This window comes from Hyaena hyaena, unplaced genomic scaffold (assembly GCF_003009895.1).
Source record: "Hyaena hyaena isolate Hyena2069 unplaced genomic scaffold, ASM300989v1 scaffold_41, whole genome shotgun sequence".
Lineage (NCBI taxonomy): Eukaryota > Metazoa > Chordata > Mammalia > Carnivora > Hyaenidae > Hyaena > Hyaena hyaena.
The window spans coordinates 2,320,972-2,347,604 of NW_024080673.1; the positions used below are offsets into that span (position 1 = coordinate 2,320,972).

The 26,633-nt window shown below is 46.3% G+C and overlaps 1 protein-coding gene across 7 annotated transcripts in view; it reads right to left on the bottom strand.

The window, feature by feature from the left end:
* The window catches only part of MGAT5 (alpha-1,6-mannosylglycoprotein 6-beta-N-acetylglucosaminyltransferase), a 330,034-nt gene that overhangs the window by 188,888 nt on the left and 114,513 nt on the right, over positions 1-26,633 (bottom strand). For 2 of the 7 annotated variants that reach the window (XM_039229959.1, XM_039229961.1), the window contains one exon: positions 17,737-18,119. In XM_039229959.1, coding sequence (XP_039085890.1) covers positions 17,737-17,977 — 241 coding nt within the window. In that variant the 5' untranslated portion in view covers positions 17,978-18,119. The other 5 variants (XM_039229962.1, XM_039229963.1, XM_039229964.1 and 2 more) reach the window with 5 other exon arrangements.

Genomic DNA, 26,633 nt, shown 5'->3' on the forward strand with positions numbered 1-26,633 from the left:
CTTTCTCTCAAAATAAACAAACAAACAAAAAAAAAAAAAGAGAGCCAGATTCCTTTCTTACACATCTGACTGGGTTAAATGCTGCACTTCTCTCTGGACAAACTACAGACACTTTATCCTCATGAATATGGAAATATTTACTAAGTTTGTATACAAGGTATTCCACACGTACAAGATTAATTTAGCCTTTCTTCTCTGGAAATTCATAATCAAAGAAAGATATATTGCTTTGTACATGGGAGGAAGTCAAAAGGACAACAGGCCAGTCCCCCATGGGAATAGAATCCCGCCTCACCACGTTATTGGGAGCAGTCCAGGGGAGAAGTGCATCATGTGGGCAGCAGGATGTGCAAAGTCCTAAACAGAGACAAACACGAAGCTGCCACTTGCCCTCCTACTGGGAACAAGGCAAACTCGCTCTGAGCAGGTGATCTCATCTGGCCAGGAAAGAAGTATACACCAGATCAATTCACCAACCCCAGAACACAGCCAACCGACCTCGAACCTCGGCCACAAGGCATTCAGGCTGTCCCACTTTGCCAAGGGGACAAGAAAGTCATCAGAACGGAAGCAAAGGTGTGTCATTAGCATGGAAGTTTGTGTCCTTAGTGGTTTACAGATGGGAGGCATGGCTAGAGCGGATTAAAAATTATAAGCAGAAACCAACTCCACACCTTCGTCACAGAAGCCACGTGCTCTGTGCTCAGCAGAAGCAGGGTCTCCCGACGACCCTCCCCAAACCAAACATGAGACTTGTTCACACTTGTTAACTTCTGGAGCGGTTCTTCCATTCATTCTAACACACACCTGAGCGGGCCTAGTGTTTGCTCTTCAGCGTGTACACTACCTACAGGTAAGAAGCAGCCAGCATTAGGGCAACAGGGCTAAAAATATCATTATGACCGAGAAGGGCAGAAGGGAACTAATGTTCCCTGATGCCTATGACATGCCACACGCAACTCTAAGAACCCCCCCCTCTGCGAGGTAGGTGAAGTAAAATGACTTCCTTTTATAGATGAGAACATGAAGTAACACACTCACGGCTACAGAAATAATAAACCAGAATGGGGACTTAAGTCAGGCTGGCCTAATTCCTGGCTGCCTCACTGGCCCAGCCAGAAGTCAAGTGTGAGAGCAGAAAAAGAAATCAAGTGTGAAATTCAGGGTCTTTCATCCACAGCACTGTGATAAAGGGCCCAGACTCTGGAGCCAAAGTTTCGAAGTTTACATTCTCATTCTCCATGGTCTTCTTACCCGTACACAAGTGCTAAGTAGAATCCGGCCTCTTTGGGGTTGTTACGTGGGTATAACCAGTTAATATGTATAAAATGTCCTTAATAAGCACTACATAACGGCCTGCGATACATATAAATAAAAAATGAAACCTTCCTCTTGGAAACACTCTCCTCCTTCCTCAAGAAGTCTCTTCCTGAGTGAAGCAGAGAGTTTTACCACTTTACCCAAAGGGTCATGAACTCACTGTCCTCGAAGAGCTGCAGTCCCATGGTCAGCGTGACTCAGTCTGTCCCTGGCATATCCGTAGCTGGACATCAACAGCAGGGCTCGGCCACCAGCTGGGCTCTTACAATGAACCTGAAACACCAACTGCTTTTCCAGAATTCTGAAGACTGTCAGGGGCCAGCCAGGCAGATGGGGGCAATGGTACCTCGAGGAGGTGGCCGCGGTGTTAAGACCCCTTAGATAAAGGACAGCAACCTCCTCCATCTCCAGCCAAGAGGTCTACAGGTAGAAATGGCATTTAACTGCTACTAGCAATTGAGATTAGCTAGATGCAGAAGCCCTGGACCTCTAATGGGTTAAATTAGGGTTTCTCCGCTTTGACACTATTGACACTTGGGGCCAGATAATGCTTTGTGGTAAAGGGGTGGCCTGTGTGGTAGAGGGTGTTTGGCCTCTAGCCACTGAGTAACAGTAACAATCCTTCCATATGACAACAGAAAATGTCTCTGGACACTGCCAATGAGGTGGGGGTGGGGGAAAATAACTGCCCCCATTTGCGAACCACTGATTTAGGCACATTCTCCCAACTCTCTTCTTTCTCACGGCCCCTTTGTAGAGAGGGAATGAAAGTGTGCGAACAGTCACTGAACTCGAATCACGTGTGACTTCCATTCACTTAGGCCTCTGAGGCCTTGTAGGCATTGATACAAATACAATGGGAAGTGTAATAAAGGAATCACCCTCCTGCCTATGGAGCTCAAGGGAGCCAAGCCCATGCTGAAGGTCTCTCAAGGGCGGGTAACCTTTTGCAACTTCGTGTCTTTTTGTTAAAAGGCAACAGGACTACTGGACAGAGCCATGGTTATTGGTGACAGTCAGTGGTGGAGCACACTCCTAGGGAGATTACACAACTGTCACATCAACACTAAGATGACAGAAACAAATGGAAATCTACTATATTCCATGCTCACGGATTGGAAGAATATTGTTAAAAGGTCTACACTACCCAAAGCAATGCACAGATTTAATGCAATCACTATCAAAACACCAACAGGGGCACCTGGGTGGCTCAGTCAGTTGGGCAGCTGACTTCAGCTCAGGTCATGATCTCATGGTTCGTGGGTTCGACCCCCGCATCAGGCGCTGTGCTAACAGCTAGCTCAGAGTCTAGAGCCTGTTTCAGATTCTCTGTCTCCCTCTCTCTGACTCCCCTCTGCTCATGCACTCTCTCTCAGAAATAAATAAGAAAACGTTAAAAAAAATTACCCAAATTTTAAAAAAAAAACACCAACAATATTTTTCAGAGAACTAGAACAAATAATCCAATATTTGTACGGAACTGCAAAAGACTCTGAACAGCCAAAGCAATCTTGAAAAGGAAGAACAAAGCTGGAGGTATCACAATTCCAGATTTTAGGATACCTTACAAAACTGTAGTAATAAAACCAGCATGGTACTAGCACAGAAATAGGCACATAAATCGATGAAATAGAAGATAGAGGCCAGAAATAAACTCACGGCTGTATGGTCAATTAATCTATGACAAAGGAGGCAAGAATCTGCAATGGGAAAAAGAAGAGCTCTGCAACAAATTGTGTTGGGAAAACTGGACAGATACACATAAAAGGATGAAAGTGGATCCCCTTCTAACACCATACACAAAAATAAACTCAAAATGGATTAAAGACCTAAATGTGAGACCTAAAATCCTAAAAATCCTAGAAGAGAAAAAGAGCACAGGTATTAATTTCTCTGACATTAGCCACAGTATTATTTTCTAGATACGTCTCCAGAGGCAAAGCAAACAAAAGCAAAAATAAACTACTGGGACTACATCAAAATAAAATGTTTTCACCCAGCAAAGGAAACAAACCATCAACAAAACAAAAAGACAACCTATTGAATGGGAGAAGATATTTGTAAGTGATATATCTAATAAGAGGTTAATCTCTAAAACATATAAAGAACTAATACAATTCAACACACACACACACAATTATCCAATTAAAAATGGGCAGAAGACACAAACATTTCTCTAAAGACATGCAGATAGACAACAAACACATGAAAAGATGCTCAACATGGCCTCATCACCAGGTATATCAAAACCATAATGAGCTATGACCTCATATCTGTCAAAACGGTTACAATGAAAAACACAACAAACAGTAACTGATGGTGAGGGTGTGGAGAAACAGTAACACTCATGCACTACTGGTAGAAAAGCAAACTGGTGCACCACTGTGGAAAACAGTAAGGAAGCTCCTAAAAAAATTAAAAATAGAACTACCCTATGATCCAGTCATCACACCACCAGTGTTTACCCAAAGAATATGAAAATACTAATTCAAAAGGATATATGCACCCCTATGTTTATTGCAGCATTATTTACAGTAGCCAAATCATGAAGCAATCTAAGTGCCCATCAATAGACAAATGGGTAAGATGTGGTATACACAGACACACATACATACACACACACGAGTATTACACAGCCATAACAAAGGACGAGATCACGCCATTTAAGACAACATGGATGGACCTAGTGGGTATTACATTAAATGAAATCAGTTAGACTGAGAAAGACAAATACCATATAACTCCACTCATAAGTGAAATCCAAAAAAAAGGAAACAAACAAAAAAGCAGAATCAAACCTATAAACACAGAAACGGGCACATACCATGGAGGAGGAGGAGAGATACGGGCAAAATGGGGGAGGGGAAGGGACAGGCTTCCAGTGATGGAATGTCTAAGTCACAGGAATAAAGGGCACAGCACAAGGAATATGATCAATGATATCGTCACAGCGATGTAACAGGACAGACGGTAGCTACACTAGCAGTGAACACAGCGTAACGTATAAACTTGTTAAATCACTAAGTCATACACCTGAAAGTAATATAACATCGTGCATCAACTATACTAAAAAAAAAGTCAAAAAAAAAAAACAAAACAGAAGACAGTCTTCCCCGATTCCTAAAATATAATCCCATAAAAGGGTGACCTACTACCTCTTGTTGATGCCACCTACCAGAGAGCGACCACTGTGACTGTGTGACATGGTGCGGCTAAAGGAAGTCATGATGATGAGAAGGATGCTGACGGTTACTATCGCAACTACTACCCCACACCACCACCGCCCCGTGCTGTCACCGCTGCTGCCGCTGACTGAGCTCTTTCTGCGTGTCAGCTACTGTCCGCAGCACTTCTCCCAGATTAACACACACAGTCCTCCCAGGAGCGTCTGAGGAATGCATTGTTACGGTCTCCACTCTACAGATGACAAACCACAGCGCAGAGAGGTTAAGTGATTTGGTCCATGTGACTGCAGCTTGAGGCTTCGATCTCAGTCGGGCTCTAGCCCCAGCAGCTCTCCCTAGCAGGCTACACTGCCTCTTAAGAAGCCCTAGGGTCCTGCCAGCCAGCAAGCATCTTGATCTGTCGCTTCTGAACACACTTCTCAGAGATTAACCTCTGGGCTCTGCCATGTGTCTTCGTTAGATCACATCCCAACTATCCTCAAGATTCACTGATGCCCCTCTTCCAGGAGCAACTCCGCGACCCTGAACATAATCAAGGGTCTACCTTTCCAAACCTGCAGCTGCAAAATGAAAATGGAATACAAAGCAATCAGAAACATCAGACTCTCTAGGTGCTTTACCTGGATAGGCATGTTTTCTTTCTCAATATGGAAGAAAAGAAGAGTGCTCATTTTCAATAAGCACCTATTTGAGTTACTATTTTAAGATAGTTGGACACAACAGTAAAAAAAAAAAAAAAAAGTGTCAATAAAACACACAGGGCAAAGATGATAACAAGCTATCTTTGTATCCTGACCAAGTGGCATGTTCTAGTCCTCGGTTAATGGTGTGTTACGTAACTAAATGAACAAATGAATGAACGGACCCACAAATAAATGGACTATAGACTTCCCACCAATAAGGCTAAAGGAATGATACTTTTGTAGGTGATGAAATTATTTCGCACCTTTGCATTTTACAGTTAAACCTGCAAAAACTAGAAGTCTTATTGCCATTTTAAATTAATACCAGAACATTTTTGTGTTTTAGTCTTAATGATAATCCATTTATCCAATAAGACTATTCACCCAAGAATAATTTCTACAGAGCTTAGCGAAGAAATTAAGGCAAATATATTCCTCCAAATTCTAGTGTAACATTTTTATATTTATCATTGTGTTTTACAGTTATTGTAGCTGTAAAATGTGTCCTCAGCAGGATTACAATTTTCAATTACTAACAGGCTTTTAAAATTTTGTTTGTGCTTCAAAGCCTTAGCCATAAAAATTTAATCCCAACAATACTACTGCAATTCTGTATTCCTGAAACTTACTATACATGATAAAGATGAGATCAAAGCAATTGAGAACATTTAAAAGGTCCTTCTGGGGAAAGTAAGCTTTGCTTCCTAACATGCCAGAAGTGCTTTGATCAAGGGTGAGATCGACAAAAATCTCCGAACAGGTGCCCTCACAGCTTCTGTAAGTTTACAACTCCAGAAAGCCAGGACTTTAGTGGGTGAGTATAGGCTGAAGATGATGCCACATTCCTGAGCAGGACAGCCAGGGAGGTTTCGATATCAGCTAGACTCACCTCCACAGCTGGAGCCCAAGGAGATGGGATTTTGGAAGGAAGAAAGTCTATCAGTTTATAGGTCTATTGGCTAAAGCTTTTGAGACAGGGCAGCACCCCAACTGCCCAGATCATCCAGGCAATTAGTAATTGAGGAATGATCAAAGGCAGTGCTCGGGGCCGATGCTATCCTATTGCATTACCCTGGGTCATGCTTCTAAAGCAGTGGTTCTCCAGGCTACTGTCCTCCAGACCAATCTTTACCAGCCTCTGTCCTTAACATGCTCCAGCAGAACCTACCAAACCCACGAGTCAAGGCCTCTGGGCACAGCCATGATTGGCTATGCTTGGGCTGTGGCCACCATGACTCGCTGGCACAGAACCAACTGCGCAATGAGCAAGGATTTACATCTGAACTGCAAAAACTAATCTGCATCTGTGCTTGCTCCTAATCCAAGTCCCTCTTCACCACGCCTGCCCCAAGAGGCAGAGGGCCAACAAGAAACGGCTTCACTTGCTGCTTGGAAGAAACCAGCAAAGACAGGGCGCTAATGAGAAAGGAAGGTGCTAATGAAAAAAGAATTAGCCCCAACCTCTCATTTCCACTGACTGCCAGGAATGTCAACTTTTATCAGTTATGCATTTTTTAATTTGAAAATGACCTTTCCACAGAAAGATAATACAGTTATAGTAATAAACAAAACACAGTCCATTCATTGCGTACAAGGACACTGAAGTGTTATTTACTATACATAAGAATGGGACACTACCCAGCTGCCCAAGAAAACATTAAATTACCTACATCCATGCAATCATACAATAGAAGAAATCAGTAGATTGGAACTCAGGGAGGGCAGAGCAGATGTCTTGTCACCTCTGTTTATCACCACTGGCTATTAACATCAGGAGCTCACTGATTATTGAATGGATGGATGAAACAAATTACGTGTATGGCCATTAAAAATATCTGATGGCATAAGGAAATACAACAAAGAAGAGTTTTACAGGCTGTACATAAAAGCATGTCAATTTTTTAGAAATGACCAGATGTGCATGTATCTCTTCACATTTTAAAAAAAGGATAGGAAGCAAATCAAAATTTATCTGGGTTTGGGGGTAAAGAGAATTCTACGATTTATTCTTCTTTATTTCTAAGAGTACAAAAATGGGCTTGATAGGGGCGCCTAGGTGGCTCAGTCAGCTGAGCATCTGACTTTGGCTCAGGTCACAATCTCACAGTTGGGGAGTTTGAGTCCCGCATCGAGGCTCACTGCTGTCAACACAGAGCCTGCTTCAGATCCTCTGTCTCTCTCTCTTTCCCTGCCCCTCCCCCCTCTCATGCTCTCTTTGTCTCAAAAATAAGCAAACATTAAAAAGAAATGGCTCTGGCATCATCCTTGCCCTTGTGTGTTTTATTGACAGCATCTTCTATCTTTCGGCTGAATCATTTGGAAATGGTGACTCAAATAGCTGCCTAAGCTGAAAATGAACTTCTCTTCTTTTGTATCAGGAGAGAAAAGAAGCCTCACCCCCCAGGTTAAGTGTCGAGAAGAGCCCAAGGTTTTTCATTACCTTACAGTCTATGTGCCCTCAATTCTATATAAATATTCACCATATGCTGATAATCACGAAGGAGTAAAAAATGCTATTTGAGAAGTGCTATTTGAGATAGCTATTTGAAAATACATATAGTACAGTGAGTTCTACCCTCACAACTAAAAGATGTGGCCCCAAGACCTGATGTCAGGTAAGATGACACCCCCAGAAACATTTCAGTGACTGACCCTCACTGCCTTCTCCCATTTGTTTTTGTTTTTTTTTTATTTTTAACATTTATTCATTTTTGAGAGGCAGAGAGACAGAGTGTGAGCCGGAGAGGGGCAAAGAGAGAAAAAGGGAGACACAGAATCTGAGGCAGTCTCCGGGCTCTGAGCTGTCAGCACAGAGCCTGACGCAGGGCTCAAACCCATGAACTGTGAAATCATAACCTGAGAGCTGAAGTCGGATGCTTGACAAACTGAGCGACCCAGGAGCCCCTCCCATTTGAATTCTGAAAGCCATCCCATGGATAACCCACCTGTATCTGAAGTCACAAACGTGCCCTCGTCCCTCGGCTGTCACAGGGAGCCACACCATGTCGCAAAGGATGTTGAACAATCCCCCCCCACCCACCAAGAGAAAGAACAGTTCAGATGCTCAGTATTGCTGACTACTGCTCTCTCCCAGGTTAGGCTGAAGGACACACTTTAAGCTTTGCCTCCAGTGCGTACCAGAAGTCAATGTTATTCCTGAGGTGCTACAGGAGGTGTCACTAGTATTTCAAGGCACTTTTAGGCAGCAGAATCTGAGAATAGATCGTATCTAGGCCTGCTGATGATGTCCAGTGCTTTACAGAATCTATGGATATGTAGAATGGACCTCGTGGGCTTTTCTCTGTCTTCCTGACACCTAGCCAGCTGCATGGAGTAGGAGTCAAGCATTTCAGTCCATCTTACAGAAGAGAAACTGACCTGGGTTCTGGGAGGTCAAGCCCACTGCCACGCAGGGTCCCGATCTGACCCCTGGGCCCACACCTCCCCGTCAGGAAAGGGCGGCCACAGCCCACTACTCCCTCTCTCTCTCACCACCTGTACCAGGAACAGGACCCGTAGCAGTGCCTTTTTCAGAGACACAGTGAGCCCACCAAATCCAGCTCATGTCTCAGCCCACAGAGGGAAAGCCTTCTCTTTGAAGAGGGTAACAACCATCACGTCTCCTGTTTCCAAAATGCCCAAGTCACCCTGTGGAGCTTACACGCTTTAGAAAGGGGCCCAAAGAAGAGCCAAATAGCATCTGTCTGGAGCCCGGGGCAGCCGTTCTCAAGCCCGGCCGGCATGGGGCCCAGCACGAGTGTCCCAAGGCGGGCCCATCGATTCTGGCAGACAAGCCTCGCCTGGCCTTGTTGAAGAGGGTGGCGGCCAGCCTGCCTTCGTCCCTCTGGAGGACACTTGCTTCCTCTTGTGTAAATGCTGAGGACAGCTACATAAACATGCTCCTGAAGCCCTATGTTCAAACACATAAATAGTGTCCAAAATTACGTGAACAATTTGTTTGGGCTGTAACAGATGCAGGTAGGTGCAGGCCCAGGTTAGTGGGAATTCACCGTGCTGAATGCCTTTCACTAATCCAAGTGCTTAAATAAGCTTTGTAACATGTAATCCTTACAACAAGCCTATGAGGTAAGTGATATTATTATATCCTCTATTTTACAAAAGAGGAGGCAGGCTTTTAAAACATCATCATCACGGGGCACCTGGGTGGCTCAGGCATTTAAGCATCTGACTTTGGCCATGATCTTGCAGTTCCTGAGTTCAAGCCCTGCGTCGGGCTCTGTGCTGACAGCTCAGAGGCTGGAGCCTGCTTCAGATTCTGTGTCTCCCTCGGTCTCTCTCTCTCTCTGACCCTCCCCCTGCTCAGACTCTGTCTCCTTCTCTCTCTAAAAAATAAGTAAACATTAACAATTAAAACACACACACACACACACACACACACACACACACACACACACACACACCAGTATCCTGCCCAGGATCACACACCAGGTAAGGAATCCTTTTACAGCCACATGTGAATGCTCTCTATCTTCCAGAAAAGGTTGTCATGTCTGAATCATGCATAAAGCCACTTGGAGTCACCTGAACACACAGTCCACGGAGAATCCCTTGTTTCCCCGTCTCACTGAAAATGTTACTTTCAAATCAGCCCTAGCTGTAACTGTCCCACACAGATAGAATTGGGGCAAGGGGGCTGCTGCTCATCGTTTCTGGCTCCTACTAAGTGCCAGGCACACACGAAGCCTAGAGGTACAGCAGCGAACAAGGGAGGCAAAAATCTCTGCTCTTTGGGGGCTTACAGGCTACGTGGGGGAGAGAGATGATAAACAAATGCAATGAATACGTACCAATAGGAGGCTTAGGTGTTTCGAAGATTGAGAATGAAACAGAGAAAGAACAGAAGGAGTGGAGGACTGAGCGATGGGGAGGGAAGGCACACATGTGAAAGAGCGAAGGCAGATTCTCAGGGACACACAGGGCTCAGCCACCACCGCACAGCTGGTCCCAGTTGACAGCTGTGGTGTCTGGGCAGACGGGGAAGGGTCAACCCAGCTCTTGAGGGTGGCCACAGTGGCACAAGGTCCCCTGTGGCCTTTTTGACAGGCCACCAGGCAAGGTGAGCAAGCTCACTTCGGGGCCCAAGACACCCTGAGCCCAGGAGGCATGCCCCACCGTGCACCTTCTCCCCGCAAGCCGGGCCTGAGGCAAGAGCGAAGTGGGGAAACAACAGTCCTCATGGACCAGGGGAGCAGAAGCGGCTCAGTCCCTCCTGGAGACACACACTCGGACTGTTCTCCCGTCTACAGCACCCCAGGCCCTCCTCAGATACGGGGCCTCACTGGGCCTGCTTGGGAACTGGGCCTGGCTCTGCAGGGGGGAAGCCTCGAGCGGAGAGCAGGAGGGTGCGACGACAGCCATCACACATCCCTGGAAAAGCCCCAAGCTCGGAGAGCCCTCATTTAGGTTCCAAGCTTTATAAAAAACTTTTTTTTTTAATGTTTTATTTATTTTTAAGAGAGAGAGAGACAGCGTGAGCAGGCGAGGGTCAGAGAGAGAGGGAGACACAGAATCGGAAGCAGGCTCCAGGCTCTGAGCTGTCAGCACAGAGCCCGATGTGGGGCTCGAACCCACAAGCGGTGAGATCATGATCTGAGCTGAGGCTGGATGTTTAACCACCTGAGCCACTCAGGTGCCCCGGTTCCAGGCTTTTAAAAGCACATCCCCAGAGAGTAACCATGTCCTCCTCAGACTCACCGAACAGCCCGGTCTTTTTTTTTTTTTTTTGCCTACCAATGTCCCTCCAGAGCAGTGTTGTTTCCCTCGAGGGCAGAGCATCAGAGCATTGCTGCGCGGATAATGGTGGAGTTCCCCACCACCCCCGCCCTCCAAAACAACAGTCCCTCGCTCCTATTTGTAGGAACAGAGGCAAGAAGAAAAAAGCAAATAAATAAAATTTTTAAAACACCATTCACGGGCTTTAAAAAAATTGTTTTTAATGTTTGTTTATAATTAGAGATAGAGAGCGCATGAGTCAGGGAGGGGTGGAGAGAGAGGGAGACACAGACTCCGAAGCAGGCTCCAGGCTGCGAGCGGTCAGCACAAAGCCCATGAACCGTGAGATCATGACCTGAGCCGAAGACCGATGCTTAACCGACTGAGTCATCCAGGCGCCCCCAGAGGCTTTTTTATCTCCAGTGAAATCCAACCTACATTTTCTTTGTCTTCGTTTTTGTAGCAGAGGTGGGATGAACACACCGTAAAAGCTCTCTGACTCCAAACGTTAACCCCAGTCTGCAAGACGGGCAGGGCTCCCTTCTGTGAGCTACCCCAGGCAGCCATACTGGCATCATATCCTTTAGCCTAGGAGCAAACCCTAAATGATGTTATTTCTCAGAAATGGGCATCCCCAGGTCAATGAGGGTCACCTCAAGCCCAAAGGAGTTACTGTTCCACTTCCCCTTCATCTGTAACCAAAAACCCTACCCTGTTTCTCCAAGGCTTGTGACATGCAAGCCCCGCCTCCTTAAAGAAACAGGAAGCACTTCCTTTCTTCTTACCTCCCCTCCCTTGGTGGAGGCAACCATAAATAACAGTGCAGGGTCAAGGCCCCCAAGCAGGGGCAGGCCAGGCTCACACACACAAGAACATCCGTCCCCCTTCACCTCCTCCCCCTCCTGTCACACTGAGGTCCACAGCCCAAAGGGCCCGCCTTCCACACTGCTCCTTGTGTACTGGGTTCAGCTGCAGCAAGTCCACTGGGTCCCCAGAGGGTACGTGCAGGCCTCGGGCACACACCCCACTGTCTGCCTCACTAGCTCTGCCTCTCTCCTCCCACCCCTCCCACCCCGCCCGGAAACTCCTGGTGTGAGCAGGGCTAAAGGACACCTCCTGAGAGAGGCCTTCTTTGACCTTCTCATTCCAAGTAGCTCCTCGAGTGCTTTTTTTTTTTTTTAAATCACATATCCCGGGGCGCCTGGGTGGTCCAGTTAGTTAAGTGTCCAACTCTTGATTTCGGCTCAGGTCATGATCTCACCCTTCCTGGGACTGGGCCCCATATTGAGTTCTGTGCTGATAGGGCATAGCCTGCTTGGGATTCTCCCCCTCCCTCTCTCTCTCCGCCCCTCCCCTGCTCATTCTCCATCTCTCTCTCTCAAACATAAATACACATTTTTAAAAAATCAAATCACATATCCCTGTGTCATTTTTCTTCCTGGAATTTATTACTTTCTGATGCTGTCTCATTTATTATTGCTCCCTTCCAAAATGGGCACAGCCTCCATGAGAGCAAGGACCTTGCTCGGCTTTTTCTAGTTGTATGCACGAAGCTTAGACAGCACTGCCAACTATCTGCGAAGGGCGCGGTCATTTCCCAAAGTGCTAGGCTTGAAGGCTAACAGCCTTTCAAGGGGACAGTTGAGGCTCAAGAAGTCAGAAGGAGCAGGAGACAGGAGCTACGGCAGAGTAGGACGTAAGTGGGGAAGCCGGCCGCAGAGAAACAGGATACCGGGGGTGGGGGGAGGGAGGGAGGCAGAAAAGCTGGTGACCAGTCCACCCAGAGCAGTGTCCCCGCATCCAGAACAGCATATAGGTGAGAAAGGTCGGGGCGAACAAGATGTAGATGGGCCACAACGGGAGGTGGTCTCTCACTGCCCCAGGTTTCCGTTCCTGTTAACTCAGAGAACACAGGTGGACTGGGCCTGTGTCATAGATAAGAGGTGATTACGGAGCATCAGAATTTGGGTCAGGCCATCAGAGACAGAGATCAATTCACCTCAGAAACAAGAACACCATTGACTAGGCTGGGTGACAGCATTCGTGACACAATCCCCACGAAGTCACCGACAGGCATGGCCCTGCCCCGCGGGCCTGGAGATGTGGTTCAGGCTGCACAGAAGGCGCTGGCTCTGTGCACCCCCTGCGAACGGACTGACGGATGTGCATGCGAGCAACTCCCTCCACCCCCCACGAACGAATGCCCCAACCGTTCTACACCGGCTGCCCGGGACATGTTCCAGGCACTGCTTCTGAACTATCTAAGCCCAAAAGATGTTCAGAAGTCCCTTTTCAAGTCAGCAGAACAAGGATGGGGGTGAGGTACTGTGTGAAAGTCCTGCTGTTGTTTGAGGACTCATCACACAAACACCACCTGACATGAAGCACCTTGTTCACACAGCACAATCACACGGTAAGACAGGAATTGATACCCACTCTCAAAGCAGTATGGGTCCCTAGGGCCCTGGCCATGCAGCCAGGATGTGGCAGAGCCAAACTGGCTGTCTCCAAAGCCCAGTCTCCTAACCACTAACCTCCTGACCAGTCACTCAGAAGTATTTGGAGAGACAGAGAAAGAAGACATCTTGTGAAGGTGTCTTGAGTGAATTTAAATGCAGAGATGAAAGAGTCTTAGGACACCAAGTGAAATCCCACATATAGACTCCTCTGGGGATAGATCAGGGCTTAACAAACATTTTTTGGGGGGCACCTGGGTGGCTCAGTTAGTTGGTTGGGCATCTGACTCTTGGTTTCAGCTTGGGTCATGGTCTCATGGTTCTTGGGTTCGAGCCTTGCGTCAGGCTCTATGTTGGCTTGGAATTCTTATTCTCTTCTCTGTTTCCCGCCCACCCCCCAAAATACATAAACTTAAAAAAAAACATTTTTTGTAAAGGACCATACAGTAAACATTACCAGTAGTAGACTACTGAGCTGTGCCATTGTAGTGCAAAACCAGCCCAAGTCAACAAACCAAGAGGCATGGAGGGTTCCAGATGCTTTACAAATAACAACAGGATGCTATGCCCCATGGAGAGCTTGCCGACCATGGCTGAGACCCTAGGAGTCCTGGGAAACTGTTGAGTCAAGGAAGGGCAGGACCCAATGAGTGTTTCAGACGGATTTGTGGGGACTACTGAAAGATGGGAGTCAGCAGGTTTTAGGTGTCCTGTGAAATAAATCCTGTTTTTAACCACGTTTCTCTGTTAACAGTTGTTATCCACAATTGGAAGTGGTTCTATTTCCAATAAAAGTTGATTTACTCAAACTGACATAAGTAGAATTTGACGCACAGGGAAGAGTTTGCTGAACCCTTCCACTCTAGGAGCTCAAGCCAGGTTTCCTAAAAAAATCAGTAATAATCTCAGGTTAGCTATTACGATTCTTCAAATACCTCCTACAGCTATCGAAGACACGTTCATACCATACTATGAGCGTCTGATGATGCCAATATGGGGATGGGGAAAAAGGGGTATTTTTTTCTTTTCTGGTCTATTAATGGGATTGCTTAGGAGCAGGCACAGATCCCAGCCATACAGGATCAGCTCTCATGCTCTCGCAGCAGACACCTATGCTCTGTGCATGGGCTGCATCTGTGGCAGAAGGAGAGACTGCAAACCCACCTCTCACGCACCCTCATGCCCACTCCACCCACCCAACTATACCACTGAACATTCTGTAGTCTCTGCGTCTTTTATGTGGTTTTTTAAAGTTTCCTTATTTTTAGACAGAGAGAGAGAGAGAAGGAGACAAAGAGCAAGCAAGGGAGGCTGAGAGAGAGGAGAGAGAGAATTCCAAGAAGGTTCCACATTGTCAGCGCAGAGCCCTATGGCGGGAGGGGGGAAGATGGGGGGGACTCAACGTCCTGAACTGTGAGATCATGACCTGAGCCGAAATCAAGAATCGGATGCTTAACCAACTGAGCCATCCAGGTGCCCCGGCATCTTCTGACATCAACCACCAGAGCTGCTTGGCTGTTGACGTGCCCACAACTGGTACTGATGGATTCAGGGAAGCACACACCATCAGAACAGCTCTCCAGCTTTCTATGACCAGCCCTGGCTACATCCCCCTGCTCAATCTCAGTTGTTGGTGCCCAGAACTGAGAAACAGAGAGAGCCAGCCTGTTGAATTTTAAATAACAAAAACCAGGTATCTGGTTGAGAACTTCCATAAGATGCTGTAAGTGTTTGCTGTTTCACTCTTAATGCAGTGATTCTCCAAGGGAGGGAGGCAATTTTGCTCCCATGTCTACACACATTTTTGATGGTCACAGCTAGGGGGGTGCCGGGAAAACACCAGAGATGCTGTTTGTGGACACCCTGCACGCAGAAACAGTCTCTGCCACAAAGAATTATCTCGCCCCAAATGCCAACAGTGCCCAGGTGACAAACTGTTTTAGTGGGATATCGCCACATGATAATCCCCATGCCTCAAGCACATAGGCACAGTCCAATTAAATTCCACAAACTCAGCCCCAAAGACCACTTTGATTGACATGCCGAGCTGATGAGATGAAAAGAGAAAATCAGCAGTGTGTGTTCCATTTGCCGACAGGGCCTGTTTGTTTGTTTCTTGATTGTTTTTGAGAAAAAGAAAAATTACTTTGCTACGGTTCATCTGTGAGAGGAGGAAACTGGAATCAATTTTCGTAGTTTCTTTGAGCTCCAAACTCCTATGTTTATGAGCATATGATGTGGGGCTGAAATTCTAACAGACTACTCCAGGGTTCTGGTAACTCTCTACAACACACAGTGTCTGTGAGATTCAAAGCGAAGACCAGATCACTGCCCTTTAGAATGCCAAGGAAGCCTAGCCTAGGAGACAGTCAGCAGCAAATAAGAAACAAAAACATTCAAAACAACTAGGAAAATTTTAACTCTATAAATTTACCATCTACAGGTTTTGTTCTTTCCCATGGAAAAGGTGCGACAGACTGAAACAGATGGAGGAAATTACAAAGGAACTACTCCCCTAACCCTCAAAATATTTAACACGGAATGTACTGAACCAGAAACCTGAACAAGGTGCCTATCTTATTTGTTATATTTACTTCTTACACATGAGTGACACTAATGGTGAGAGTTTGCTTTACTTATTCTTTCTGGTGGCTTACCTACAAAATTTGGGAAATCCAGAAGACTGATGTCAATGATTAATTTAAAAATCCACTCTCTGAAAAACTACCTAGTTGTTTTCAATGTGGACTCTCAAAACGGAGTCTCATTTTCTAATCCACAAGATCAAAAACAGTTGGCATTTATTCAGACATATTGAGAGCCAATGGCTAGTGACACTGCCAGATCGAACAGATTCACAGCAGACAGCATGATCATTTCCATAGCAGGCCCCAAGGACAGTGCTTAGTAGGCAGCGAAAAAGAATTTCCGCATCATATGTTAAAAGCAACCATCTCCTCCTTACCAAAATATATAGTTCAAATTTTAAAGTAACCACATTTCCTGGATCCTTTCCAAAAGAAAAACAAATTATGTCAAATTAAGTATGACTTCCTGTGTTTGAACTCAAGCTTCAAAATGCTGCTGTACATTTTCAGGAAATCACCATTTTAACTTCATATACTTTAGAGTCGGTAACTGGGGTGTGACAAAGTAGAAAACCAAACTTTCCCACCTCAGCCAAATTCATTCTTGCATCTCATTTATATTATACCTCCAGGTCCCAAACCCTGAGGCCACTAACGTCTCCATTCAGTGACTAGACTTGTCCATGAGCAACAATGACAGGCCATCTTCTGTGGATGAGGTCCATGCCCATCCTTGGTGATCACAGGGCAGCTGGGAGGCAGGCTCCCCACCATGTAGTATGATCCAAATCTCATCTACGATTTTTGTTCTGTATTTGTGTATATATGCTTTTCAAAGTGGCTTGTGCGTGTATACATATATATACACACACACATATTTTTGTGCATATATATAAAATATCAGAAAGCTATACAGTGAGATGTTAATTGTGGTTATTTCCTAGAGTAGATTTATATGTGATTTTCTTCATTCTTGGGTTTCTCTTTTGCATGTCTACAGCTTCCAACTTTTTCTATATTAAGCCTAACTTTTGCCTAAAGAAAAATAAATAATAATTCTGGTTTGTTTTTTTTTACTCAACCTTATCTCTAAACGGGTTTTTAGGTACCCAACAACAAAAAAAGCAACGTGTACAAAAAGACCTCTTTCAAAGTCAGGGCAATGAGAGGCAAGGGCAAGAGACAAGTGCAGGCAATTCTGAAGAAGCTGAAGACTAACGCTATCAGCAAGCACATAAGCCCACGTGTCCCACACACTAGCCAGAGGGAGGCCCACGTTGGACTCTTGAGTTTCTTCCCACTCTCCTTACCTCACCCTCCTCCCCTAGTCCTCCTTTCACCCGGCATTCCTCCCAACCCTCTGACCGTCACCCCCACCCAGCCTTAATTAAGTTTTGTTTAGGGTAAGATAACGAGAATATTTTTTTCTACATTCCCTGATAGTACTCCCAGATGAGATCATGCAATCCAGAAATGTGTTGAGGGAAGAGGAGCTAGCTGCATATACAACCAATACAGTGCTACTGTTCTGCACGCACCTCCCCGCCCACCCCACCTCCAGTCCTGGGACTGAGTGTCAATATGCACAAGAGCTCAGGGTCTCCTCAAGGGCATGCCTTTAACTTTCTAAAAGCGTCCCTTGTGTGCAACTCCCTGCCGCGGTGGCAAAGGATACACTTAAGCCATGACAACACCAAGGCTGCGAGCCTCTGGAGTCATTTCGAGGCAAAGCTACATCCTATTAAGAAGCCCCCAGAAGCACTGGGCTTACCGTAAGCTGTCATGACACCGGCATAAGGCCCATCCACCACGTTCCGGTTTTCTTCTGCCAGCGCCTTGATGTACCTCTTGCTGAGGTCCAGGATCTGCTCACGCAGCATGGAGCTGCTCTCAGGCTGAGTTCGCTGCTGGATGGTAAAATGCAGGAGCATCATACCCCAGATAAAGCCAAAAGTCACAAGGAAAAAGCCTAGCTTCTGAGAGGACAACTTCCACGGAGTAAAGAAAGCCATTGCTCTCCAGCAACTTCACCTGCCCTTGGCTCTTAAAGCACAGAAGGGAGACACAAGTTCATGGTGCAGGCTGGGTTTGTGGGCACATCCGTCTCACTCTGGCTCCTGCGTCAGCTGATTTCCTTTCCTCGTTTCCATTCTGCTGTGAAGAAGGGGGAAAGTTAGTACAGTGGTCGTGGCCAAACACAGTGAAACAAACCAGAAGCCATGTTTTCACTCAATTGGCTCCAAAATGCGAACTTCCTTTTTTCTTAATTTGCTGGTTCAATATCTTATGTTGTGATTCCAGATCTGTAAGCTGAGAGGGGAAATCTGGCGAGGCGACAAAAGCTACACAAATACAGAGGAGGAAATGTGTGTCTGACTATGTTAACAGGTGTAGCAGGGCTGTTCCAGTCTGGATCAAGTTCAAAACAGGAAGCCTGTTTTACAAGGTGGGGAGGAGATGGAAGAGTATTTCACTGAATGTCAGCAAAAAGCCAAGTGGAAAGCAGAGTCCTATCAACATCGGGTAGTCGTGGGCATCCGTAACTTGAGCTTCCAAAGCCATTCGTATGTGATCTGACAAAGATTAGAGCCTCCTATTGACGACGTGAGCAGGAAAGTGGGTGCCTCCTCAGGAGGTTAGACCAGAAAGGGAAGAAATTCCCCACATTACATAAGCATGGCCAGCCCTCATTAGCAGTGTCCAGAGAGAGAGGAGCTGAATCTCTCGGAAGCCCCCAGGTGGCCTCTCCCCAGGCACCAGCACAGACCAGCTATGCCAGGGGTACCCAGTCATCTTCCTGTTCTGGCTACCTTGAGTGAAAGAGGCACCTCGGCACTCATCTGCATAATTCAACTCAGGAAATACAGAGCATGTGATAGACTCCTTTCCTGTAACTCTCACTTTCACTCAGAGCATGGAACAAAATGTGAGGTTAAAAGGCACAGTTTCGATCCTGATCAGGTAGATCCTATTTGGTGCCCTATTCAGGCCAAGGTCTTAAATCAAGTCTTCCCAAGAAAATGAGGCTGGAGTAGAGGCTGTCAGTGGGTTACCAGTGAGCCAAACCCTCCAACCCTTCAACCAGAGTCTTGGGTCCAACGACCAGCCAGCTTGCAAATGACACCATTCTAACTGTGCCAGGGAAGGGCTGAGCAATGACCTCCTATGGGGCTCTAACCCAGGATGTATTCAGAGTGTGTAGATGTTCTAATTCAAAGCATTCTTCTTTGTAAACCGTCTAAGAAGAAATGATGGTGAGAACTCGGAGCAACTGGCTTTCAGAATCTATAAGACAGTGGATCTGTGTTGATCTTCCTTCTCACTGTTTCCTCACCTATGAACGGCCGTCGGTAGCTGGTAGTTTCACTACCAACAGCAAATGATAAATAAATTCCAGGTATGTCCCAAGCATTGTGATCAATGCTTTTTGTGCCTTAGCTCACCAAATTCTAGGAAGAGTCCTATATGGTTAAGAATTACTAACATCATCTTTATAGATGAAGAAGCAAAGGCACAGATAGATGGATTTGCCAAAGGTCAGCCAGCTATGTGGCAGAAGGATAAGCTAGGGACAGCCCAGGACAATACAGCCTGTCCACCATGCCCTACCTCCCCTATGCCACCCCTCCTTCCCCACAAACCCGTTTATCTATGGCCAACGCCTGTTTGCACAAGCTTGAAGGGTTGTAAAAAGCAACAAAAAAGGAGCTGTGACAGAAATCCTATGTAGCTCAGAAGCCTAAAATATTTCCTACTAGCCCTTAACAGAGAAAGATTACCAACCCCTGAATTCTAGGCACCTGGCTCTCAAAGCATGGTCCCTAACTCCACCACAGAAGCACCAATGAGAAATGCAAGTGCTCAGGCCCCCAAGCCATGCCTTCTGAATCGGTGAGTCTGGAGGGTAGGGTGGGGGACAGGCAGTAGCCAGCGCTTCAGCAAGCCCCCCAGGCGATTTTGATGCCTACTCAAGTCTGCGAGCCTCTGATCCAGGCAGATGGATGTCATCTCTATGCCATACCACCTTGCTGTCTATACAGTGTGGCTCCAACTCCCCCTTGCAATACTATACGTGACGCTTGAATTCTTCCACCCCGAGCACACCCTCTGCACCTGCTGGTCAGTTATCACCATAACCCCACCCATAACTCCTTCTCCAGGGTCTCCCCCCATTAACTCAAGCTGCTCTCCTTACCTGGCTGGCCCTGTGCAGATCCCACCAATAAATCCAAACCTGGTCTGTTCTCCAAACCCCACCTCCGGCCACAACGGCTTCAGACAGCTTTCCCTAAGGTCTCTTGCTAGTCTGCAGTTTAAACACTTGTCTGTTGGGGCACTTGTGTGGCTTAGTCAGTTAAGTGTCTACCTCTTTCTTTTTTAATTTTTTTTTAATGTTTATTTATTTTCTAGAGAGAAAGAAAAAGACAGAGCATGAGCGGGGGAGGGACACAGAGAGAGAGAGAGAGAGAGAGAGAGAGAGAGAGAGGGAGACACAGAATCTGAAGCAGGCTCCAGGCTATGAGCCGTCAGCCCAGAGCCCGACAAAGCATCTGACTATTCATGCTGACACAGGTCATGATCTCAGGGTCATGAGACTGAGCTCCTCATTGGGCTTTGTGCTGTGTGTCAGGCCTGCTTAAGATTTTCTTTCTCTGCTCTTCCAACTCCCGGGATGCATGTGCTCTCTCTTTTAAATAAAAAGTAAAAGAAAACACTTCTCTGTCTACAGAGATTATTTGCCAGTTTCTTCTGGGTGGGATCCCATGACATCCTTTAAGGGACCTCCCCCCAACATGTACATTCTCAGAGAAAGACACCAGCCCCCAGGGCACAATAAACCACCTGCTGCCCAGTGAACTTGTCCTCTAAGCACTCTGGCACTTTATTCAGCCTTTTTTTTTTCTTTTTTTTTTTTTTTAAGTATATTTATTTTGAAAGAGTGAACAAGCAAGCGTGAGTGGAGAAGGGACAGAGAGAGAGGAAGAGACAGAGTTCCAAGCAGGCTGCACCGTTAGCCCAATGTGGGGCTCAAACTCACGCACGCACTGTGAGATCATGACCTGAGCCAAAACCAAGAGTGGGATGCAGCGCTCAACACGAGGGTGAGCAGCACCTGTCGTTGTTCGCTCCTCCGCTCCTTCTGTAGTGCAGACCAAGCCCTTCCTGCCACCGGTCCCTGGGGACTGAACCACAAAACAGAGATCCCAGTCTCACGGCGCTGCTGCTTTAAAGCCGCCTCTCTACTGGGGGGCTGCCCCTGGGTCTTTAGGGAGTGGCTGCACTTCCTGTTCGATACCTCAGCAGTGAGTCAACTGTACCCCAGGCCTGACGGGATTTTCCTAGGGTGAGTAAACTAGATGCTTTACTCAACATGACGGCCAACTGGCAACCTTCTTTTACTATTTTAGGGGGGAACCCCGAATGCATGCAAGCATTACCTGTTAACTTTTAGACATGAAACTCCACTCCGCTTCATCAGTGAATCCCCTGCTAAAGGCTACGAAGTGGAAGCAAGGGCAAGGCCAGGTCCCAAAACTGAACAAGGGCCCCAGGAGAAGGTAGTGGGGCTTCTCTGCCTTGACCCTGGGGAGAGTCACAACCGCCCAGGTGGCACATTTGCGGAGCAAAAAGATGGTCATGAAAGCCAGCCAAGGTTAAATGACACCAGCTCAGAGACATACAACTTGGGAGTGAAAATCCCCAATTCCAAGTTCAGAGACCAGCTCGAATTACTCAGGGCCCACATTTAAAGTAACCACAGAGCTGCCAAGAATATTTTCTTCTCCAGTGGAATCCACAGTGTGAAGTAACAGCACTGATCCTGGCCAGCCACAGCACATGCAGAGACCTGAATTAGAACTCGTCTGTACAATTCCTACCAAGACAGAATTTTAAAAGCCCTTTCAAAGTCATTATCTGGAAGACACCACTAGTTCCACATTAAAGGGAGCAATCCTCACCAGAAGGTGCTGGGGCCAGGAAAGGACTTAAGGTTCACCCTCGATACTGGCCACGAAATTCATCAAGAGGCAACAGAACAGATAGTGACAGAAAAGCAGCCGATCAGGCAGAGTACCTGCCTGTCTCCGACTTAGTAACTTAGGTGGAATCCTCCAGCAAAATGGAGCCGACAGGCACTAAAAGGATACGACGTCTATCTCAGAAGGCCTTCCGAGTGATGTCAGCCCAAGGCCACAACTCCGTCTGTCCTCGAGAAAGAAGTCTGCACCAAGTCTGTTTGCAGTGAGTTAAGCTTCTGGGTCCACCACTGACACTAAACTCTCTAATGCCCATTTCTTCCATTCCTGGGCTTCCGAAAATAGCAGCATTCATTTCCTTCCTTCCCATTCAGTCCTCAACACAATAAAATCTGGCTTCCACCTTTCCAAAACTGATCAAAGATCTTTGGCAAGGAAATATGTCAGTTCTCTTCATTTAAAAAGTAAAAGCATGTGAAAAGATGCTCAAAATCATTAGCCATTAGGGAAATGCACATTGGGGGAAACCACAATGAGAAACCAATTCCTACCCACGAGAAGCAGTATAATCAAAAAAGACCGACAAGAACAAGTGCTGGGGAAGATGTACAGAAACTGGAGCCTTTATATATTAGGGGTGGGAGTGTATAACTGTGTAGATAGTGTGGAAAATATTCTGGCAGTTCCTCAAACGGTTAATCACAGAATTATCATGTGACCCAGAAAGCTCCACTCCTAAAATTCTCCCCGAAGAAATGAAAACATATGCCCACACACAAAAACTTGTAAGCGAACATTCACAGCAACCTTGCTCATAATAGACACCCCCCCCCAAAAAAAACCCAAAACTCAGAAGTCCATCAATTGACCAATGGATGAAAAAAAATACACAGAATGGAATACTACGAAATCAATAAGAGTCAGTTAGGTTCTGATTGTGCTATAACGTGGATGATCCCTCAAAACATTATGCAAAGTGAAAAAAGGCAGTCACAAAAAAAACCCTACATATTGTATCATTCTACTTTTATAAAATGTCTAGAGGAGGCAAATCTACAGACCCAGGAAGTACAACAGTCATTGTTCAGGGCTTGGAAAAATGGAGGAATTGAGAGGTGAAGACCAAGGGTGCAGGGTTTTTCGGGGGATAATGAAAATGTTCCAAAATTAATTGTTATGGTTGCACAATCTTGTGCATGTGTTCAAAACACTGCATTATACACTTTTGATGGGAGAATTCTATGATACATATAAGTCATATCTCAATAAAGCTATTACTGAGAAAAATCAAGCCCACCTCCAAAGGTGGGGTCAAGAACAGGAGTTGTACTTGGGAGACAGGCAGATGAGACTCACGGGCCACTGCAGCCCCAGCAAGGACCCACCAGCCCCACCCCACATTACCCACAGTCCAGCCAAGGCCGGTGGTACCATTACTAGGGGCTGAGCACAGGCCTACTAAGAGGAGGAAATTACACAGAGAAATCTGCCACCAGCTCATCAGACATACTGCTCTTCCCAGCTCCCAATCAACCTCACAGGCCGCCCTTCAAGGCAAGGCCTGCTTTGTCTGTCAAAGGCCAGTTTTTCAAACCATGTGAGAACCCAGAGAACAGCCCAGCTCCAATGAAGGCTGAGGACGCAGTTCCTTCAGGCGCCCATGCAGTATCCTTGAAGGGCCCATTTCTTATATCAGGAGCATCCTCTTTAGAAGACGAATGAGGCTGGGACGGCCTGTCCCTTCAGGAGCAATGCCAGGCCCAACCACAGAGATTTCACCTTTTCTTACGGCCCCACAGGACAATCCCTTCACAGCCTGCGGCTCCAACATTCACATGGGTCAGGTGACCTTGAACCGAGTCACCCAAATACTCTTCTGTCCTAGCCATGCACGCACCTCTTGAACTTCCTATCTTCCTTCCTATTTTGCGGTAACATTCAAGAAATCCTAAGTCATCCATGTTGCTTGGGGAAATCCCACCCGTATCTCACATCGGAACCCCACCTTCTGCATAAAGCCTCCCATGGCTCCCTAAACTGAAGAGAGCTCATCCTCCCTGGGACACTCAGAGCAGTTTGTGCTTCTTCTGAAGGGTTTCTTACCTAGCGTGCTATAGGATAAGCCTTTCTTTCATCTCTCCTATAGGGTGTATAAGCACCCTAAAGACAGGACATGCCAGGAATGGCGGTATCTTGCACAGTGGACGGTCATTAAGTGTCTGCTACATGAAAGAGCAGGATGGTGGAAATGAGATGAAGAAACACAAGTGAACAGTGACCTCCAAGACCTCCTTCTGGTGTGAACCACAAAGAATCCAGGCACTCTGAGTCTATATTTGTACCTTATCTATCGGAAGTTTTTACCCTAAGATCTTGTCGCATCGCAGTGGGAAATCACTGTGCCTTGATTAGATGGGGTTGAACTAAAAAGGTTACGGTGGCAGATAGGTATTAAAAGAGAAGAAGCAAAAAATACCTCCAGAGAAAAAAGTTTCAGAAAGGATAATGACTGTGCGGACAAAAAGGTATCTAAGACAAGAGACGGGAAAGGGAAAAAGTGGGGGAGTGTCGCTCGGGGGAGGCTGCTTGTTTCATCACCAGTTATCCAAGATGGTATTATCACAGGAAGATGCCAGAAGGGGTGGTGAGGAAGAACCAAAAGAACATATGCTCCCAGGCCTGGAAACCTCAGGTCTACAGTTTGCTCCACCCACTGGCGCCATGTTATCCTAGATAAGTCTGTCTGACTCCGTTTCCGTGTGTATGAAAGGGGAAAGTCACAGAAGCACAGAAAGAACACTGTCAGAGCTGGATGAGTGGAGAATGAAGGATCCTAGTTACTGCTTTTCACACTGTATTCCAAACGCCTTCAGAGTTCCCAGAGAGGTTTCTATCTCTGAGGTCCCACAAATGTTTTCAGTTGAATCTTGTTTTTCTTCACTTAAAATACGTTCTTTTGGGGGCATCTGGGTGGCTCAGTCAGTGAGGGGTCTGACTACAGCTCAGGTCATGATCCTCTGGTTCATGAGTTCGATGCCTGTGTTGGGCTCTGTGCTGACAGCTCGGAGCCTAGAGCCTGCTTCGGATTCTGTGTCTCCCTCTCTCTGCTCCTCCCCTGCTCATGCTAGCTCTCGCTCTCTCTCTCTCTCTCAAAAATAAAAACATTAAAAATTTTTTTAAATAAAATGTTTTGGTTTTTTTTTTAGTTTATTTATTTATTTGAGAGAAACAGAGACAGCACAGGCAGGGGAGGGGAAGAGAGGAGACAGTGAATCCCAAGCAGGCTCTATGCTGCCAGTGCAGAGCCTGACGTGGGGCTAGAAATTATGAAGCTGTGAGATCATGACCTGAATGGGAATCAAGAGTTGGATGCTTAACCGACTGAGCCACCCACGCACCCCTAAAATATCTTCTTCAAAAAATCTGTTACCAAAATTTTTATACCATAGAGATTCAGAACAAAACTTCTTAGCTATCTCTGTATGTGTGGAGTTTGAACTTTGAATTTCTTTGTTATTTGGTCAGGATGTTAATGCTTGGCAGTGGTCTTGTTTGCTTAGTTGTTCTGTAAAATTCAAGGTTACAGATCTATTCATATAAAACTATACAACAAAGAACTGATGCCCTAATTAAATGCTAGATGGGAGTCAGTAGTAAATTTTAAGTTTCAGAGACGTCTTGTCTGACTCCCCTGAGAGAGGGAGAGAGGGAGAGAGGGAGAGAGGGGGAGAGAGAGAGAGAGAGAGAGAGAGAGACTCCCAAGCAGGCTCCATGTTGTTAGCACAGAGCCCAGTGCAGAGCTTGATCCCACAAACCATGAGAGTAATGGGCTGAGCTCCTATCAGGAGTCAGATGTTTAACTGATTGAGCCACCCAGCCACTCCTGGGAAACTATTTTTAAAAAATAACAGGTACTGCCATTTGTAATCAGGATAAATCTGGGATTCCACGAGTTTGCAACCAAAATTATACAGAAATCAAGTGGGTACTAACCTTGTAATGACCGTACACCATCTAACCCAACTCCCCACTGCGCTCCCCAGAGCAGCTCACTGGCCTAATCGACTTTTAAGGGAAATTATGATAAATTTCAATATGTAAAATACCTTCATACAGACTGGGACACTATGTTAGATCTTGCTTAGGAAAACAATAACTAAGTACAGACCCTTAATTTACAGAAGAGGACACTAAGGACCAGAAAGTGTTACGTCTTCCAGTTAGAGTCAGAATCAAACCAGGTCCTGCTACCTAATGCGCTGTGGTCTCCAGCACACCTAGCCGTATCTAACCAGCTGCTGCAGCAACTCAAAGCGGAAGAGATTCATCAATATGAAACACAAATCAGAAACCACACTCGGTGATTCGCAGGAACTCTGAGTCTAATGCCATGTCCCGCCAACCTCAAGGGGTTGGCAGAATCAACAGACAGGAAGAAAAATACACATTAATGGCATTACTGGTATCGAGGAAGAGAGACGGTCTGGGGGGAGACTCTCGCTCTAAACAGGGCAGCCTCGTGCTGTTAAAAGGAGAAGCCGAGGAGGACAGAAGGAAATGCAAGGCACATTTTCCCTCCAAAGTACATCCAAAGTCCTGGGGAGTAGCTCTGAGGTTGTTGACTAACCTGGAGGACCCTGACACAGAGGCCCAGTACCGCCATCTTGAAACCAGTTGCAGGGCCCATCCA